This window comes from Olea europaea, chromosome 11 (genome assembly GCF_002742605.1).
Source record: "Olea europaea var. sylvestris chromosome 11, O_europaea_v1, whole genome shotgun sequence".
NCBI classification, from domain to species: Eukaryota; Viridiplantae; Streptophyta; class Magnoliopsida; order Lamiales; family Oleaceae; genus Olea; species Olea europaea.
Genome location: NC_036247.1, coordinates 7,350,759 through 7,371,373, shown reverse-complemented (window position 1 = coordinate 7,371,373; position 20,615 = coordinate 7,350,759). Strand labels below are relative to the sequence as shown.

The 20,615-nt window shown below is 32.4% G+C and overlaps 1 protein-coding gene across 2 annotated transcripts; it reads right to left on the bottom strand.

The window, feature by feature from the left end:
- Positions 1-14,036: 14,036 nt before the first annotated feature.
- Positions 14,037-19,931, bottom strand: LOC111403196. Of its 2 annotated transcripts, XM_023031604.1 has the most exons (7): positions 19,763-19,931; positions 19,584-19,659; positions 19,441-19,502; positions 19,166-19,323; positions 16,561-16,771; positions 15,415-15,587; positions 14,037-14,222 (listed from the first exon to the last, which is right to left on the bottom strand). In XM_023031604.1, exons 1-6 carry the CDS (start codon positions 19,763-19,765, stop codon positions 15,420-15,422), a joined length of 678 nt encoding a protein of 225 aa, XP_022887372.1. In that variant the 5' UTR covers positions 19,766-19,931; the 3' UTR covers positions 14,037-14,222; positions 15,415-15,419. The 2 variants fall into 2 exon arrangements, with proteins under 2 accessions (XP_022887372.1, XP_022887371.1); XM_023031603.1 differs by lacking the exon at positions 14,037-14,222 and having other exon boundaries at positions 15,202-15,587.
- Between the last annotated feature and the right edge of the window lie 684 nt (positions 19,932-20,615).

Below are 20,615 nucleotides of genomic sequence, written 5' to 3'. Positions count from 1 at the left end.
CTTCCACTAATGGAGGGTCAAACAGATGTGGCTAGCTCAAAGGGTTAGGAGGAAATCTGGTTTGAGCAGGCAAAATGTGGAGTCGGCCCTGCTTGTTCCTTATAGAATCAATTCTATCGAAGATACTGGGTGATCTCTTTGATGTGATTGCCCCTGCTATAGTTTGGCGGAACGACAATCTCCCAAGTCATTTGGTGAGTGGCGTAGTTGGCAACCATATCCACACCCACCTCTCTTTTCGGGAGAATACCCTCCTCATTTGGTGAGGAGTTGGCCAATTGACCTTGCATACGCCCTAGTAGTTCTTGCATTGTAGCATTTTGTCGAGAGATGGCCCTCATGTTTGTGGTGACAGTGGCCAACCTGGCAAGCTTTACTACTAACACGTGCCTGCTTCTCGAGCTACCTCTTCGATGGCGAACTGCTAGAGCAGTGAGCAATGGCTCTTAGGTCATTGGAGCGCTTTGCGAGGACGCTTCCTCATTGAGGCGTTCTCTAGTCCGCCTAGGTGCAATTTCTTCCTCTGCCGAACTAATAGCTGCACTTCCTCAACAAATAACTAATTTTTGGCTCTGTTCCTGGGATTGCTTTCCTTAATTCAAGGATTTAGCAAAGTTCCTCTTAAGTTGCCTCTTCTCCATATTGCTCTTTTTCAAGAACGTTACATTTTATTCAAAGGCTTTTCTCCACGGGTGCTCGTGGTTTAGCTATTTCAAGTTTTTCATAGACGGCATCAATCTGTTGACCTTCGAAAGTGGCTAACATGTGTCGTTGGAAGACAGTGTACGCGTGGACGTACTTTCGCATTATATTGGTTGTAAATACGTATTTTTGTGGAAGAAAAAGATGAGTGAATAAGAGATTCAATGGTTTGAAATGTATGGAGTATATTTATTCTTCACTCCAAAGTGTGTCAAAAATCAATATACTCGTTCATTATTCTTTTTCCCTGATTTTCTCTCCTTTTTTCTTTCTATATATGTGCTGTTTCTTTTGTTCTATACATCTCTTTTTCCTTTTTCTAAGGGGAGGGTATATATAGAGTTTGGGGAAGATGTGGTGGCGGTTGGTTCCAGACCACGCGTCCCTTCCTCAGTCTTCTATACATCACATCGTTCTTACACATGCATTTATTACATTGACAAAGAGTCAATTATCCTATATTTCTAGGCTGATATTTCTGATACAAGATAAATAAGATGTCTAAGCAGTTTTTGACAAAGATATTCGTTAGGTCGGCAGATGTAGCAGCCTCTTTGTCTCTTAGGATTTCAGCCTCATCTTCAGAGCTTCGGTTGGTCGTGAATATGAGGATTTTGGCATAGACCCTTCGTCAAGGTTTCGACATGTATCTTGTTGAGCGGCACCTTGGCCAAAACAAGGACTTCGACTTTTGTAGCCTTCGAAATCTTGTTGCTTCGTCTTTTCATATATTTTGGGTTGACTTTTTCGACAACGTCAGTGGAGCTTCCAAGTGTTACTTTCTGATGGTTAGCTTAATAGGGGCAATAACACCTACAATAAAATCTTTATTACAATAATTTAACATAATTTAAATTTAAAGTTTCCAAACCTTCCTTTTCTGTATTAGAAATAATTAAGTGTCCGTTTGATTGCAAAAATGGAATTGAATTGAATTGAAAACGAATTCCAGAAAATTGAATTGCCTAGAAATTATTTTTCTGGAAATTGTAAATTATTGTGTTTGATTGGTATAATTTTCTACGTGGAAAATGTTGAAATATACGTATTTTTTTAATATTCGTTTGACTTTATTTTACATGAAAATTGTCAATTGAAGTGATAGAATTTACTGGTATTGGGTATGAATTTTGTTTCTATTGCCAATGAAAAAAATAAAGAAAATCATTTATCTTTTGTTGTTCATTTATCTTTGTTTTATATGAAAATTGTCAGTTAAAGGGAAATATTTTTTTACAATAATTCTTAGAATTTATTTTCATTAAAAAAAAAAAACACGTCAAAGTAGGGTGAAAATCAAGAAAAAGAACAATTTTCAAGACAATCAAGAAAATGAATTCCATGGAAAAAGTGTGCTATCAAAAACTACAATTTGGAAGGGACAATTTCCTCTTCTATTTTATCGAACCACTCATCTAAAGATGGATATTCTGACAGCACCGAATGAGGTAATTCTGGATTGTCCTTTGAAGGCTTAGAGATGAAGACCACATTTTTGTAGACTTGCAGGTTAACACTTTATTTTCAGCTTTTGGATGATATTAATATACTGGTCATTAATATTGATTTAAAACGGAACCTAAGAAGATTTTTGAAGCCTTACTTGTGTGTTTATGCGACTAAGAAAAGAGAAAGTAAGGAGACGAGAAAAATAAAATGCATACAAATGTAGGGTTTATGTCAACTCGACAACATATAGTCAAATTGACGGTCGAGTAGGAGGTTAACTCGACATTAATCTGGATAATAAAAGTAAAAGATGACGCTCTAATTGGCTTGTAATTTCATCAAATTCATTCATAGTTTGAAGATTTATTTAAATAAAATTAAGAGAGTTATCATTAAATTGTCCAAGACAAAATAATTGAATAATGGCAAAAGAAAGAATGAAGACAAGAAGAAATGTTAAAATGAAGAACAAAATTAAGGTACAAAGTTGAAAGGCCTTAGCTTTATTGAATCCAGAAGTCAGATAGGCTTAAAAACTTCTCTTTTTCAGAGTCAAACCCTATCAACTTTTAAGTCCCTTTTGGAACAAAATCCGATGGCCAATATATCTTCTTCTGGGGTTAATTTATACACTTTCGAATTATGTTCCAACGTCCAAACTCAAATGAAAAGGTGATTCTTCCCCACATTGCCACGTGAATTTACACGAACACTACATAAAATTATGTGTAAAATATTTCTTTAGTCCCTTAAAGATTTTTTTACCTGGCACAGTACTTTAATTATCTATTCCAACGGAAAATTAGTCCCTATTTGACAATCATTATTTCAAAAAATGAAAATAAAAAAAATTCTACATATCCATTTTTAATCACACATTCACACAATAAAATATTTTGCAAGTAAACCTAAAACTTTTTTATTTTTGACCACACATTCTTCAAAAAATTACTATTAAAAACTTCATTTTATATAAATAGTAATTTTCGGTGGCTTAATTGACCAGCTGGCAAAGACGTGGCAATTCCTTGATTTTAACGTTACTATTAAGACCCCGTTTGGTAGTCATTTTCTTCAAAATGCATTTTTCTCTCTCTTCTTTTCAACCACACATTCTTTATTAAAATAATATTACACGTAAATGAAATTTTTTTCTTATTTTTTAACCATACATTTCACATTAATTTACTATTCTAAAATGTATTTTTATATAAAATGTCTATCAAACACCCCCTAAATATATGGAAAGATTATTATAATTCAATAGTTATGGATTTTATAAAAAAATCTTTTTAGATTAGTGTTATTACAGTCTGTTTGGGAGTGATTTTTTGGTTCAGAAAATTGATTTTTTGATCCAAAAAATTAATTTTTGACCGTTATTTTACTATTTCAACCATCATATTTGACTTATTCTCTCACAGGTAGATCCCATTTTTTTCCTAACTGTCAAAGAATCAATTCTTAAAATCGCTCACAAATATGCTCTCATTATAATTACGTAAAAGAATGATATTTTTGTACTTTAAATACAAAAATTCCTATGAGGTTTCATTTTTCTAAATAGCGTACACTTTGTACAAATTTCTATTCAGCTTGAGAAAAGCCTATACATTAAGTGGAATTTTCTTTCGGATCATGCTATATGTACACTTTATTTGATATCTTTTTTCACATTGTACTACATGTCGTTTCATGAGTGGATAATTTTTAAATGCCACACACTTTCCCGCCAATTACAATTTGAAAATGAATGGAATGTCAACAATCATGTCAATCAAATAATGTACAAATGACTTAATCTTTTTCTTTACTTCGTTTATATTTAAATAACTAACTATAGAATACGATATATAATAAATATTCAACCACTTTTGCGTGATGCCGTTATATAAATTTAATTCGTTGTTGCAACACATTAAGATGCATCACGGTCACAATAAATTTGGTAATGGTATGTTTGCAACTTGTGCATTAATTTCAATTAAAACAAGAATTTACTAATAGCATTATTCTTCAAAATTTGTGCTAGAAATTATATTGTATTTCAAAGTGGCCGGTTCTTAAAATTTTGCAAAACAAGTTGGTACAATATATTCCTCAATTATCATAATACTATAAATGAATGTATGCATGTATTATTCTTTATAAATTCAACATATAGTCGTTAGACTACAAAATTCTTTCTTAGCACCGTAGCGAGATTCCCGGTCAAATAACCTACCAGCTTCGACCATCTCATGTTTCTGCAAATCTATGTCTTATTCTTCATTTAAATTCCGACGTAAATCCTTTTAATTTAATCATTTCTGTGCAGAACCAATGTCTTGGAAAATATTAAACAATGCCAAGTGAGAGAGAAAAACCAAACACATGATCACCTAATTTATTTTCGATACCTAATCCCATTATTACTTCTACAATCAATTGATTAGAATATATAAATATCAATAGTATGTTTAACGTAACCATCGTCTGAGTTTCATTTTCTTCTTCTAATCTTCTACTTTAAAAAATGAAGTATTAATTTTGACAATATATTTCTTAAGGTCTACAAGTATTATCCACTTATCAATAATTTATTTTATTAAAAAGTTTAATTTTAGTAAAAAAGGAAAAGAAAAGAAAAGAAAATCCAAACAGGGGCTTCATATTATACATCAAGGAAAGAAGCTTTTTAATGTGGAGTGTACATTGTTGATGCGAATTAGATCGTTTTAACATTCAAATAGGGAATGTGATCGTGATTGTATTGAGTGGTATTTATTCTCTTTTGCCTCTGCATCGACAGTTTTTGAATAATTTGCATCTACTCACATATCACATTCTACATTTAGTGTCCTATTCTCTATGCATTTTTTCGACACATAAAAGAACTCATCATAGACACGACATGAGTACATAGTTTTAGTACATACTTTATTTTGAGAGAAATTATAATGTAGAGAAGGTTATGGTTCCCACGAAATGCAAAAATCTATAGTATTGCAAATAATATTTAACTTTTACTTTAAATTATATAGAATTTATAATTTTTTCCAAAATTGTAAATAATTAAGGACGAATAACATTACTCGTCATTCGTCAATTAAACCCTAATTCCTCTCCAATTAAACACCTGCTCGCTATCTACAGTGCAAAAGCGCCTAATTTATTCATTGATATATGTTCCTTCTAGTGGGTCCCATCTCTCTCTCTCTCTAATGTATGTAAAACACAAAGCTGTCAATTCGTACTCAAGTGTGTGTGGGAGAGAGAGAGGTAGTCTTAGAGAGGAGCATTGTGGCTAAAGGGTAATCATTTTTTAATACACGGCAATTATTCACTGGAAATCTCCAAAGAATTTCGGCTTTCTTCATCTTTATGTGGGTACATTCCAGCGATGTCATTTTCCGGGGGAAGAATTGCAGTCATATACTCTTCTCTGATAGTACTTTTGATCATTTCGGGGCTTCATATTTGGGTATTCAGTGAAAACAAAGCTGAAGCAATAAGAATTCTTCAAGAAACGCCAATGGAGGAAGTAGAGGGAGAAACGAAAACAGTAGAATCAGCCAGGAATCAAACAGAAATCTTCCGGGAGTATTTCAATGCCAGACTTTCTGATCTCAACGCTACTGAAAATGGTACATTCATTGATTCAAAGAGAAGAATACCCAGTTGCCCAGATCCTCTCCACAACAAGTAGAAGCTAATCAAGCTATGTTATTTACTAGCCTGTTCTGTTAAGTTTTTGGCTATATTTTTGTTAGAATTTACCCAAAATACCCACGTTTTTCTCATTATCATAGTGATGACATTTTGATGGTTCTAGTAATTTGAAGGGGTAAACCGTGGCTATTTTGGTGTTTCATGATGCTTTTTTTATTTTTCCCTTTTTTGCTTCAGATATCAAGAAATGAACGTTCGTGTTGTATATAAAAGCGAGTTCTTGAAGTTTACTGTCATTACGCTGGTTTTAATATTTCTTCTAGCTGATTGATTATCATTCATACTCCAAAATACAAGTGATTCAGTTCAAACTTTAGTTTTAAAGGACTAAAATATTAACCATGTCTTTTCAGATACTGATTTTTCACAATCAGTCTGAAAAGATTGAAAAGTAAAAGAAGGGATTCTGCAGAACAATAAGATTTGGCTTTATGTCGAATTCAGACCCAGTTTACATTTTTGGTATTGCTTAAAAGAGGTTTTTCTACTCGCACATATGTAGTAACTTTTACTTTACAGGGTATTGACATGTAACCTCATTTTCCCAGAAACAGGTAAGTTTAGATTCTGTGCTGAGCACTTGTCTGCTAGTTCTAGTCTTCCAAAGCTAGAAACATATTTTGTTTAGAGTCTCACGTAAAAGGTAAAATTAACCTTTCCAGAAAGAATCGTGCTATTTATATAGATTAGATTTACAAACTATGTGTTGATAACATCAAAATCAATTATTTCAAAAATAATTTTTGAAATCAATGACTTAAATCTTGTCAACACTTAAGGCTTATTCGGTAGTGATTACGAGAATCAATTTTTTGTCTGTTAGAAGGAAAAGTGGGTCTCACCTGTGAAAAAATTTTTTGGGATGAAAAATTTGAACCAAATGGGGCCTAGTTTGTTTTTGCAAAGTTTGTAAGCTCTCGTTTGGCCCTTATTTTTTTGGAATTGAAAATGAGTTGAATAGAATTTCTTTTGAAAAATAAGTGGTTGAAAAAAAAGAAGGAAAATTGTATAATTGAAAATAGTAGAAAAAAAAATAAAATGTAATTTAATTTAATTAATGAGTAGCAAACGAGGGCAAATTCTCCTAGGAATAACCTTTTACCAAAATGTGTGATTGATGGACGTCATTTTTTGGGTTGACTGTTTTATCAAAACATTATTTTGGCTTTATTTCTGTCTACTCATTTTAATTGAGTAGGAATGTATGTCTGAGAGAGAGAGAGAGATTTTTAATTCTGCAATATTAAAAAAATTTAGAGAGAGGGAGAATTTTGGTAAAAAAAATTGGCACAGTTGAAGATTTTGAAGTCTGCAATTTTGTGTAATTTCAGCAGCTACGGAATTTTGAAGTTCGCAGAGAATCTGTATTAAAATGTAGGTATGTGTAGGTGGGAATTAATTGTGTAGGTACAAAATTAATCGTCCCTTGTTTACCCTTTTTGATTTAAATAAAAATCCTATTTTTAATAACTTTTAATAAGTTCCTATTTATCATCCTTTAAAAAATTTAAATTATTTACTATAAGATTATTTTTATCACATATTCACACAATAAAATATTTTACACATAAATCAATAATTTTTTTTTTTACTTTTTAGCCACACATTCTCCAAAAAATACTATTCAATAACTCATTATTTTCAAATAAATTCTATCAAACAGGCCCTAAAAGTTGATAGAATTGATTATTTAAAAATTGTAAATTTCATAAAATATATAGTTAAAATTAATTATTACTTTGACTTAAATTTTAGTCAAACCTTTTAGTTGAATCAAATATGAGTCAGTATTTAAAAGAAATTTACATAGTAATCTTTCATACAATTTGAAAGAAATTTAAAGACCCTATACTTAAAATAATATCTTTATGTGTTTCATAGGACTAAATCTCCGATTTGGAAATCATGGATGGTGAAAAATTATAATACTCATAAATTAGGTGTCGATGAAAAATAGTTTTTTTTTTTTTTTTTGGTTTATGATTGTGTGAGGAATTATAATTAAGGTCCGTTTGATTGCAAATATGAAATTTGGGTGGAAAGAAAACGAATTGAAGGAAATTGAATTACCTAAAATTTGTTTCAGTGGGAATTGTTAATTAATAGTATTTGATTGGTATAATTTTCCACCTGAAAAATATTAAAATAAAAGTGTCTTTTAGTGTTCGTTTAACTTTATTTTTCATGAAAATTATCAATTTTAAAAATATTCACTTCTACAATTATTCCTAGAATTTGTTTCCATTGACAAAAAAAAAGGAAAAAAAAAGATTAAAAAATTATTTATATTTTGGTGTTCGTTTAGCTTTGTTTTACATGAAAATTGTCAATTTAAAGGATATCTACTTCTAAAATTATTCTTAAAATTTGTTTCCATTGCCAAAAAAAAGGAAAAAAAATCTAAAAATCATCTATATTTTGGTGTTTTGACTTTGTTTTATATGAAAATTGTTAATTTAAGGGATATTATATTTTACAATTGTTCCTAAAATTTGTTCCCATTATCAAAAATTTAAAAAAAGAGAGCAGAAAATGGAAAATAAATTTCATAGAAAAAATGCAATCAAACACAAAAAAAGTTGGAAAATGAAATTCATTTTCCATTTTTCATGAAATTCAAGGTATATCAAACAGGGCCTTAGATATGGTTTCTATTACATGCCATTACTATTTATATGAGATTAAAACGTAAAGTTTCACATCAATAAATATGAAAATTTGAAAACAATTTCTTTTAATAAAATCGACTTTTTTGCATACACTCTCAAAACTCAATTCAGAGGAGGTCGAAAAAAGAAAAAGAAATATCCCCAGCAAAGGCTATCGATCTTATAAATATTTTGAGTAGTATAATTAAAGAAAAAATCATATGTATCAATTCCCAATATTTGCAAAGGCTGTAGTCAATAATTGCGTTTTGCATAGACAATAATGAACTAATAATGGTACAATAATCATATGTTTTCGACGCAAAAACTGATTAAGACATGCTCTTCATATTGTCTTCCCATGTGTATTACAATATAAGCTACCAATATAAACCGACACTAAATTATATTCGAGTGAGTGAATTTAATTGAACTTTTTTGAGTATTGACTAGTTCTTCCAACACGAATCATTCACGTTACAGTTCGAACTTTTGACATATGAATTGACTTATTTCAACATGATGTCCACCTTCACCTAACTTAAAGGTTGAACCCCAACCTTGAGGGCCCCGCCCGCCCTGTCCCTAGAGGCTTGTGAGGGAGGTAAATCGCGGAATGTGCCCCAACAAGTCAGGGAACAAGAGTGAGATTATTTCACGCCTTACCATTTTAATATTAAATTTTCTGGGGTCAAATTATTAAATTTTTAATTTCTGGGGTCAACTGAAGGATTTTGGGGTCAAACAGACGGAAACTGTCATTTTGGACTTGAGCTGCATATTTTTTAAAAGTTTGGTATTCACGGTGGCACAAATCAAAGGTTTGGGCAAAATTTGCTAATAAATGAAAGGTTTGGTACTTCGACTGCAATTTTCCCTAAATATTTTGAGTAGTATAATTAAAGAAAAAAAAAATCATATGTATCAATTCCCAATAGTTGCAAAGGCTGTAGTCACTAATTGCATTTTGCATAGACAATAATGAACTAATAATGGTACAATTTTTATATGTTCGCGACACAAAAACTAATTAGGACATGTTCGTCTTATTGTGTTCCCATGCGTATTACAAGATAATCTACTAATATAAACCGACACTAAATTATATTCGAGTGAGTGAATTTAATTGAACTTTTTTGGGTATTGACTAGTTCTTCCAACACGTATCATTCACGTTACAGTTCGAACTTTTGACATATGAATTGACTTATTTCAACATGATGTCCACCTTCACCTAACTTAGTTACTAATGAATGTGCTAACACATAAATTCATTAATTTTAGTTCCAACACTTCATTCTAGGGGCCTGTTTGAGCCACATTATTTCAAAAAAATACATTTTTAAACAGTGATTTGATATCATTTTAATCACATATTTTTTAATAAAATAATATTATACGTAGATAATAAACTTTTCCTTATTTTTTAATCACTCATTTCCCATCAATACACTATTTAAGAATGCATTATTATTAAAATAATATGGCTCAAACACCCCCATAGATATAACTCTCAGTACAAGATTCATTCTAGATATAACTCTCAGTACAAGATTTCAAAACTACTCCTTATACTTGGTTTATGATCATGTGATTTTGTACAAGGACCAGGGTGAGGGTAGAAGTGTAACAAACATAAAGTAATATGCTTCTTGAGCACTTAAGAGGATAATGAACTAGAACCTTGTGAAGATTGATCTGTGTACGTGGAATTATATATTCTATTTTCCAATTCCAATAAACTCCTTGTCCTGCGTTCCGTGGAAAGTGCATGCCGACAAACCACTGGACTGGTACTGACTACTGAGCGTGAACAAATTTAGAGGATTATGTCAGGGGTATTTTGGACATATGCTATCACATCTCAACGTCTGTGATGTATATAAATTTTTCTTTACTCATTTTCCCTAGTGCCAAACACACCTTAATCTCGTTCTCTGGTGGGTTTGAATTTGAGAGGAAAATGAAAAAGGGAGTGTAAATCGAGGTTAGAAAATGTCACGTATTGTGCGGCAGATGAAGTTGATAATAAAGCTGTGGGGTGATCTGTGTCCGAAGGTGATTTTTGTTTGCTAGTGTTTTGGAAGAGAATCAAATTGACTTTATTTCTGTCCTTATTAATTGAGTTCATCGATACATATTCAATTCTATACACAACTTGGAAAATTATATTCACAATTTAATTATTAATAACTTGTTTTTTACATTGAATTAAGTCTTACATTATATATAATTTAAGAAGGAAAAAAAAATTAAATTTATATTATCATGTATCAAGTGATATAAGAGAATAGGAGCTTGTTTGAGAGTGATTTTGAGAACTGATTTTTTGATCGTTAGAAAAAAAGTGGGGTCCACCTGTGAGAGAAGAAGTCAAATATGAAGACTGAAATAATGAAAAAAAGGGTCAAAAAAATCAATTTTTTGGAGGGGAAAATCACTTCCAAACAAGCCCTAGGTAAAAAGTAATGAATTGTTGACAGGATAGTATACTTGCATGAGAGAATTCAATTATCTATATGCATTAAAAAATTTCTATAAATTCATTTTTTTTTTCCGGATAAAGTGAAGTGATAGTAATTTGACAGGAGAAGCAAGAATATTGACATTTCAGCATTGAACACAAGCTTAGTGCATAAGGGTAGGTTGACCTATGAACTCGTAATCCATTTCCTTCTCGAGACTTTCAAAAAGTTGTCCCATATGTTAATATTTATCAAATTTTTATGTCCAAAGATTATTAGAAATGAAGAAGAAGTTAATTAGTTAAATATATTCAGCAAGCATCGAATTGATTAATATATATTTTTCTGCAATCTCTGAAGGATATATCTACATTTTCGACTATTGGTATAGATAAATTATTCATAATTTGGTTCCCATTCATACTTGAGGAACCAACTTACTTTCAAGTTATAGATAAATTATTGTTACGCATTTTATCCAACGCAAATTATATAGCAAGTGTACGTTATCAAGTTTTATAATATATAAATGGAGTTAGAATGTCGAATCCATAGAGATTGTAGTTTAATTTTACACGAAGTACTATAATTGTGCAGTCTCTATTTTATTTAGATGAATGAATTTTTAAATCAATATTTTATCTAAACTAGAAATGATTGTGAAGAATTCAACGAATAAATGCAAGTTATACGAGTTAATCAATATAGGAGAGTCAATGGTATGATTTCACCCAACTATCAGATATGATTTTTAAAAAACCTAATTATCTCTAATCAAGTTTTCATGTTTATAAGGAAGAACCATAATGCAATTATACCCTCTATCTCAAGTGCCGGTTAAAAATTAGTCCCAAAAATTAATTCCAATATCTTTATTCCGAATTAAAATCAAGATTTATTAAGATCGTGGTTCTTAGATATGACAAGTTTCATAGATTCTAGTATTCTACACTCTCTCGAAACCATAAAATTTAGGTTGGGGTCGAATTGGCAAGAAAAGAGTCCAAAAAAATCAAAAATCTTTTTCTCGCCTAGCGGCGCTCCGATTGCACAATCGTGGCACTGCGTTGCTGCTAAAATTCAACAATGGTGGCGTTGCGATGCACACTTTCAGGTGAAAAATTAGCACTATGCATCCTTCAATATTTTTATTATAACTTTTTTTCCTCGATATCTGATTGAGGCAATTCAAAATGTGTTAGAAAGATAAATCAAAGAACTACAACTTATAACTTATTCCAATTCGAAAGTTTAGGAAACATACATATATGGTTGAAAATTGATATGTGAAAGTATTTTGATAACGTTTCACTCAATTTTTACCTATTCACTTCTTTTCTTTATCTATTTAATCTCCAATCATCAAGTTTCACCTAATCAACATCAACTTCTCTTTGATTCATGTCAAAATCATTATTTTCTCCAAGTTTTGCATCATTCACACCAAATCACCTAACCTATAAAATAATACGAACATACAAATCAGAATGTTCTAAAACTCTAAGAACCAAACAAAATATCAAAATTGTGTAGCGTTAATATGAGGAGCCAAACATACTCAGAGATGCATTTGGATATACATGATGAGACTCATGAGGGATTTGATATTCTAAAAACCAACTTTGGCCCTATACTGACAAGAGTTTTGATGTTTGTGGATTTGGATATATATGACTAGACTTGGATTTGACATTCTAAAAATCAAATTTGGCCCTATACACATGGGTTTTGATGTTTGTACACCAAGTTACAATCCCCTCACAAGAGAGGGGGCCCGCGTCCAATAAAAAAATCGCAGACATACTCCTAAAAGACTAGCAACGAGGAGCATATGAATTTTATGACAAGACGCGAAGCATAACGATGGCGTATGAGATTTAAAAATTGGTTTATTTACTATTTTAGCTTTTAAGCTTGAAGACTAGTTGAATTTTCTACAATGTTTTTTTTTACTGGTTGAAGGTCAGCTTGCACATCTCCACCTAAGTTTGTATTTTATTTTTAATTATCACTTATAATAAATATACTTGTTTCTTTGCCATTTTGTGCAGTTAAGCTAGGTTGGACTATCTTGTTGACCATAATGTCCCAACAATTTTACACCTCTCCTCTTTAAAGGGTCGCACCGTGGAGTATCTCAAGATGAAAAATGACCATGTCTTCTATCGAAAAAAGTGTCAAATACTCAAATGCAGAAAAAAAAAAAAAGAGCCCCAAGATTAGTGAGATTGTTATGGGCTTTCGAAATCGGTTTCTACTTTCTAGAGTGATAATAACTTTTTTGGACTCCATGCAGGAAACGGGCTTCTCAATTAGGATAGCGCTGTGTCCGTTAAGGATGACCCAGAAGTGGGTAACGTTAACCCTGACGGCTAGGGCCTCCTTATACGGGTTCATGTCCTCGAAATACCAAATTCGGGCCTAGCGTTTGCCCAACTATTGCTCACCCTTTCATTCTTCATGGTCCAAACTGGAGCTTCAGATTCTTTACTTGGGCCTTGTCTAGAACACCACTTGTCCAGGAAACTTGAATAAAGTTCCAGTCATGTCCCCAGAGCTAACAAAGGTTTTTGCCTCATTCAGTTGATTTCGGGCGTTCTCTATTTCAACAAATGCTTGAGTTGGATGACAAATTATTAGAGGATTCCATACCTGTGGACCAATCAGGATGAAGTCGAACTAAGGTCAGGATTCAACCTGGCAATACTAGACATTAAAGGATTCCATACCCGTTGACGGATTTTTCTTGGAGAAAATATTATTTACGATAGTGTCTGACTGGAAAAATAATTGCGTCACGGGAAAATATTAGTATAAAAAAGGGAAATGCTATTTGTACATCGAGATTGACACTCCGGTGCTATATGCTGAAGTTTTGACACCCCCCTGTAAGAGAGTTGTACACCAGAATGTACAAGTAGCATAATCCTAAAATTTACATGGGAACAACAATATATTTATTGTATAATCTAAAATTGTGTAAATTAGCTTTTTTTATTTCGCTTACAACCATGGGTTACGTCTCGCTATTTGCTTACTCAAACGTAAATTGAGAAACAGCTAAATATGAATGACAAATCTCAACTCATCCATAGTATATCTTATAATATTTTGGCTTGCATTAAAAAAAAAAGGTATAATTCAATTTACAGTTGCAGGACAACAACAAAAACAATATTTTTAAAAAAGAGCCTTGGACTCCAAGGAAGTAAATCATCAGCTTGGATGCAACAGGTCATCCAACACCCTGAAACAAGTCCGGAACATGATACTGATAAGCTTAAATATAAAATACAAACTCTAACCAGTTTCATATTGAAACAAAATCACAGGTCAAAATTTCGGTTTAGGATCCAGCTTTCTTATGAAGTTATTGGATGTGACTAGTTTTTAGATTGGCAATGGAAGCTGATAGATATTTTGGTTAAATAAGTAGTAGGGGTGACTCGAAAATGTTTCGTCCAAGAGCTGCTAAAAGATTGAAGTATCAGTTGTGTGGAGAATTTGCATGCCAGCTTGTATAAAGTGCAGGGTGCAGTAAAGGGGTGAGGGCAATGAAGGTATTAAGCGGGCTATAAGATCCTTGTAATCTTTTCGGGTACAAGGCAATAATTCTGAGGTACCCACAGGTGGCATTTTCGAGTGAAATGCTGCCAGAGATGCCAAGACAGTGCAGGAACCTTGTGTTAAGTTGGTGTTGCTTGAAAACAGAGTCGGGGTAGGTTCCTCATCTCCTGCTTCATTGTGTGATGTCAAATGAGGTCAAACATTGGTCATCGGTTACTAAGTGTTCTAGCAGTGGATTTAACAGAATGAAGGGCATCGGGATGTCTTTCACATCTAGGTATAGCAACGAGTAATCACTTATTTTTATTTAAATGGCAGTTCCAAAAAAATGTACTGCTGCATTAAAAAAGGCATTCGTAGAAGTATTTGGAAAGGGAAGGTTAAAACTAAGAACTTTTATGTTCTTTATTTTCTGGAGCAAGCAGTCCATCTCTCTTGCTATTAATATGCATTCAGCAAGAAAAATGTCAATAGACAAACTTCAATATGCTTGTAAGAGAGATGGTCCTATTCGTATAGAATTGGACAAATGTGTTGACAAGGATCAAGAAGTAAACTCTGGAAGGAGGCTCCAATAGTATTGCCTAGGAAATGAAAATTGTAGTTCCCATTGGACTTGAATTAGCTGGATTACTTGATTAATGGGATAACACAGGCTCTTTAATGAAATTCATCTTTCAATTCCGTAAAACAGTGAGGATATATGCTCATAATTGTGTGGTAGTTTACACCCATTCCAGAGAAGGATTAAGCATTATTTTGTGGCTATAAGGTTTCCCATTAAAGAAATATACAACCGTAACAGAAGAATGAAATGCAGGGATGCTGCAAAAACATAACTAGCATAGCCATCAAGGAAATCCCATTTTTACCTAGATTAGTTCGACTTCACATGCACTTCAATGATGTCATCGTCCTCCATCCCAAGGCTACTGGGAGTCTCTGCTGGACTTATTTTATCTCCATCAAAGCAGAAAACTAATTGTTTAACATCAAGCTTAGCTTTGTCAGCATACATCTTGAAGAGTCGTTCAAATTTATCATCCTACATGAATAAGCCGTATCTATATCAGAAATTACAAAATTTCATGACCCAAAGTACGAGATCAAAAACTAGCAAATTGTGATTGGGGAATTCAGAATCATGAAGATCGATGTAGAGAGAGGTATGAGTAAGCCATATCATTGTGGAATTACTCAAGGAGCGCTTGAGTAATTCTTATTTCTTAACAAGTAAATTTTGAAGTGAAGCAACAAATAGTTAGCTTACAACAAAGTTCTAAGATTCATCAGAAAAGGTAGAATAAGAATAAGCTAAAACATTTTAAATGGAAGCCACTATTGTCTTAGCACATGTTTGACAAGTGTTACTAAAAGTCAAAAAAAAATTTATCCACATATTTCGTCGGACCCATAAGTACTACCCACTTATCCACTATTCGTTTCCATCTGCAAACACTTGCCAAACATATGCTTACTCATTCAGGGCTAGAATTCAAATTGAAAGGAACTAACACCCATCCAAAAGAGTTCGACAATATAGCAATCATGACTGGAAAACGTGGAGTGCGATTCTTTCAGAATCTAAGAATAAATGACTGCATGGATTGTGGAATAACAAAATTTTTGGCCCCTCCCCTGGTTGAACATACCTTTACATCTCTGAAAATCTACAGTAACATACTTTTACTTGAAATATTAGAATTAGGAGTTTAATTCAGGTTGCTGTACCCAAAAAAAGGATTTTTTTTTTTTTTTTTAAACAAAGAAAAGGGACCTCCAAGTGTCTACAGTTTCAGACGGAACAACAATTAATTTTATTTTCCGTGCATTCACAAGTGTTCTAGACTTTGAATCAATAAAGCCTTGCTATAAAATATGATAACTATGCAAATATGTGCTATCTCGAAGAGCTAAATCTTCTTTAAACATCATCTGCCTAATGATATTAAAACCTTGGTTGACAAAAGCAGGGTGCAAAATTATTATGCTTCTAGAGAACACCAGAAACTACTCACCGTGTAAACACGAAATTGTTTAAGTTCATCCTTGTTTTGAATGGAGATAACTACTTTTGCTCTCTCAGGAAGAGGATTCTGTGGCTTCTCAGCTTCATTCTCCAGAGAAGACTGTAATGATGCACTGAGATCTTTCCTTACAGACTCTTCAACAGCTTGCAAAACTTCCTGAGCGGAATGCGCCAATGATGCCAACTCCAGCTTTTTTAACCTAGGAAGATAGCATGCAATTTAGAAAAGAAGAGTATTAAGTTCAAATCATGAACATTTTTCATGATAAATTAAACTACAATGTTAAATTAAAGCAACCCTTAAGCATTTGCTTGCTAAAGTTTCACTAATAGATTGCAACCTATGTTAGGCCATCTGTTTGTTATAAACCAAAATTGTTATCCAAGACCGAGTTTTTGACAGTAAGAACACAGCATAATGGCATTTGCTACATCATTAGCTACAAAATACTCCAGTATTGACATTTACTATGGAGAATTAAGTATATAAAAGGTATAAATTTCACAAGTATTCAAGAGTTAAAAGTGTTTTAAGATGAATAACATCAATGGCTCCACTATTTTCTCAACTTTATTGTATAAAAATCGACCATATTGAAGGAATCAAGAATACGTATTTATGAAGTCCTAAAGATCCATGGATCTGGTACCAGGGTCCTTCACATACCCTACAACATATATTAATATATGATTGTGAGGAGTTCCTGAGACTTTATGATGTTTGGACCTTAGTGGTCAATATGTTGGTAACATCTGGTTCCATTGACTAGGGTGCTGATGTTTTGATACAATGATCACGAGGATGAAAACATGATAGTTTGAGGATGATTGTAGTCACTTGGTATAATGATCCCCCTGGCGATAATAAGCAATCAAAAGAATTACAGCATTAAAACAGTGATGAAGATGATAAAATGGTATTAGGAGACTGACGATGATTATAACATGACCATGATTAAAATAATGAGAACAATAATTATACAATAATGTTGATTTAACATGATTTTAAAAGACAATTGAATGGTATACAGAGCTGCCGCATAGATCATTTACACGAATAGAGAAGACAGTTTCAGTTTTTGTATGAAATTTTTAAGAGTTTAAATGTCCCTACCATTCTGCAAACTAGAAACTTATTTTCTAAATATGGCAGCATATATAATATAGTCGTGCATCATTTTATACGAAAGCACTATGTAGTAATCAAGGTTCGACAATGGAACTTCCAAAACTCCAGAATTACAAAATAATGAACCAGATATACGTTAATTTTACAGAAATCGTACAAAAGTTTGATAATTAGTCAAATTCTTAATCTGAGGCAATAAGAATCTTCTAATAGCATCTAATATCATAGATTTTGTTGAGGGGGCTCAGCAGTAAATCAAGAATATGCATCAGAATGTGTAAACCAGGTTGTCGAGCGCTAAAAAGAAATAGTCATAAAATCAATATACTCCCTTCGTCCCATTTATACAGGCCGACTTTCCTTATTTCCTTGTCCCAATCATATAGTTCCGTTTCTTTATTAAGAATATTTTGTTTTGTTTATTTGCTAATATACCCTTATTTAATTTACCTAGTTATAATCAATTTTCCCCACTTACTCTTGAAATTGTACAAATATAAATAAGGGTAAACTAGGAATGTTTTTGGCAAAAATTATTTTTTCAATAACATTAAATAAGATTTCTTAATCCGTGTGAAAAATAAAAACCGGCCTATATAAATGGGACATAGGGAGTATGATTGTTCCATGATTTGTGAGCTCAGATTTTTGGAAAAAGGTATCTAATGTTGCAGTTACACCTCAAAATGTCAATCCTGCACTTTGTTGTTAAAATTTTCATAAGTTATCGATGTGGAAACTACCAATCATTCAACGATAATTTTCCAGACAATGATTAATGAAAACATGTAAGATCTAACAAAGTGTTTTTGTGGCAGTAGCTTCTTGAGAACTAGAATTAGAAATAAACAGAGGTACACTAATACCTTCAAATTTTTCTGGTTAGGCTGTAAACTCAAAAATAGAAAGAATTGCATATATCCTATGCCATCTTTTCTAATCTGTACAGCCAATAAGGCAGGTAATAACAATCACAAAGGTAACAGCATACTTCATTTTTATTAACTTTCCATGGTATATTACTGATGGCCAATATTGCACACTCTCGTATATTCTGTTGAAAGATAACTCATCATTATACCAATTCTGTCAAGCCTACAGATGAAAACCACATGGATTTTCCTATAGAAACTGACTTACTTAAAACTTCTAATTCTACTATAATCTATATTTATTCAAAACAAAAGAATAACAATCTCTATAATTGTCCCCCTCAGATTGGAATAAGAGGTTAATGGGACATCCAGTTTAGACTTCTTGAATTTTATCAAACAAACAAAACAGTTAGTAACATAATCACGATCCAATACATAGCTCATTGAGACTAAACCTCAAAACTAGCAAATGCAGGTAGCAGATATCCCTAAAAAGGACAACAATTTCAACATATAGCCCCTTATAATCAAAATTTGCCAAACAAAATACAGGAATCATTAGCAGTTCATAAACTATGATTCAATTTTACCGCAGCGCCTTTAAAGTAGAGTCCTCGTCAAGTATCTTCTCAGTATTTCTTGAATTCTTTGGTGCAGGGGGTAGCCAATCCTCTTCTTCATCTACTTTACTGTCGCAATCAATCACCTCGATATCTTTCCCGTTCACAACCTTCTTTTTCTTTTCGACCTGACATTTCTCAGTTCAAAAGGCCCATCCGAACTTTAAGTTCAATATTCATCAAAAACAAAGAAGAAGAAAAAAAATCAAATCTTTTCGTAGGTAAACACAGAAAAAATATTCTACATCAGCGTCTGCAGTTTTCCGCTTCTTGGCGCAGAATACTGGGGATTCATCCGTGCTATCATCTGCCAATCCACAAAAAATATATCATTCCAAAACACTAGGCAATCACACTTGTATGTATATAGATGGGAGGAGAAGCTGACCGTCGAGGCTAATAACATTAGAGGGCTGAACGCGTGAGTAATCAAAAAGGGGTTCAAATTCTTCAGTTGAATCTGCCTGTCAAATAAAATTCAGAGGAGAAAAACAGATAAACTACAAAACTAAAAAAAAATCTTGTTGAAAATCTTGTGCTTAGATTGTGATTTGAGTAAACTTTTACCATCTACGACTTTTACTCTCCCTTCCTGAATCTATATCAGAGCGTCCGTATGTTTGCGCAGGGGATCCCCGCCTATTAGGGATTGTATATTGGCGCAATTAATATACGGAGTGTATCTCTATAAAGAACTGCTGACGTTCTGTATATTGGCGCAATTAATATACGGAGTGTATCTCTATAAAGAACTGCTGACGTTCCTGATACCTCGTTTGCGAAAGTTTAGCTTATCTGGTTATAATTATTTACAATGTGATTTTGGGTCTTTTTTTTTCTTTTTTTTTTTTTTGGCCCTTTTTGCGCTCAAAAGTAGGAAAAATTTATGAAATAACATGTAAAATGAATTTTTGAAAAATTTGGTTATAATTATTAAGGACTTGTTTTTTAACTTGGACAGACATGGATTTTTTTATGGGACATTTTGCATTTATGCCAAGTGAATTTGCATTAATTTTATGCTCTATCGAATAACTTTAGTAGATATTTAATGTCTTTTCTTTATTGATACTACTATTCCTATTATCTATAATCTATAATATGTTAAATATCACATGAAATGAGAATAATTTTTTGAACGATTTTACCCCACTTACATGTATGTATAATAATAATTAATATTGAAAAGGAGGTCCAGGATAAAATCAAGGTTGTTAGGCTATTGATTGCAGAAGCCAAGGAGTTCTATGACACTCGATTAGAGATTCGGAAATTGAAAGATAAAGTGATAATTATACATTGTATATCCAATTCTTAGTAAATCATTTATGTAAATGCATGCATGGACACATACAATGGTAATAACATTGTATATATGTGACACACATCAGCAGCATCAATTTTTCAATTGCATAACCAA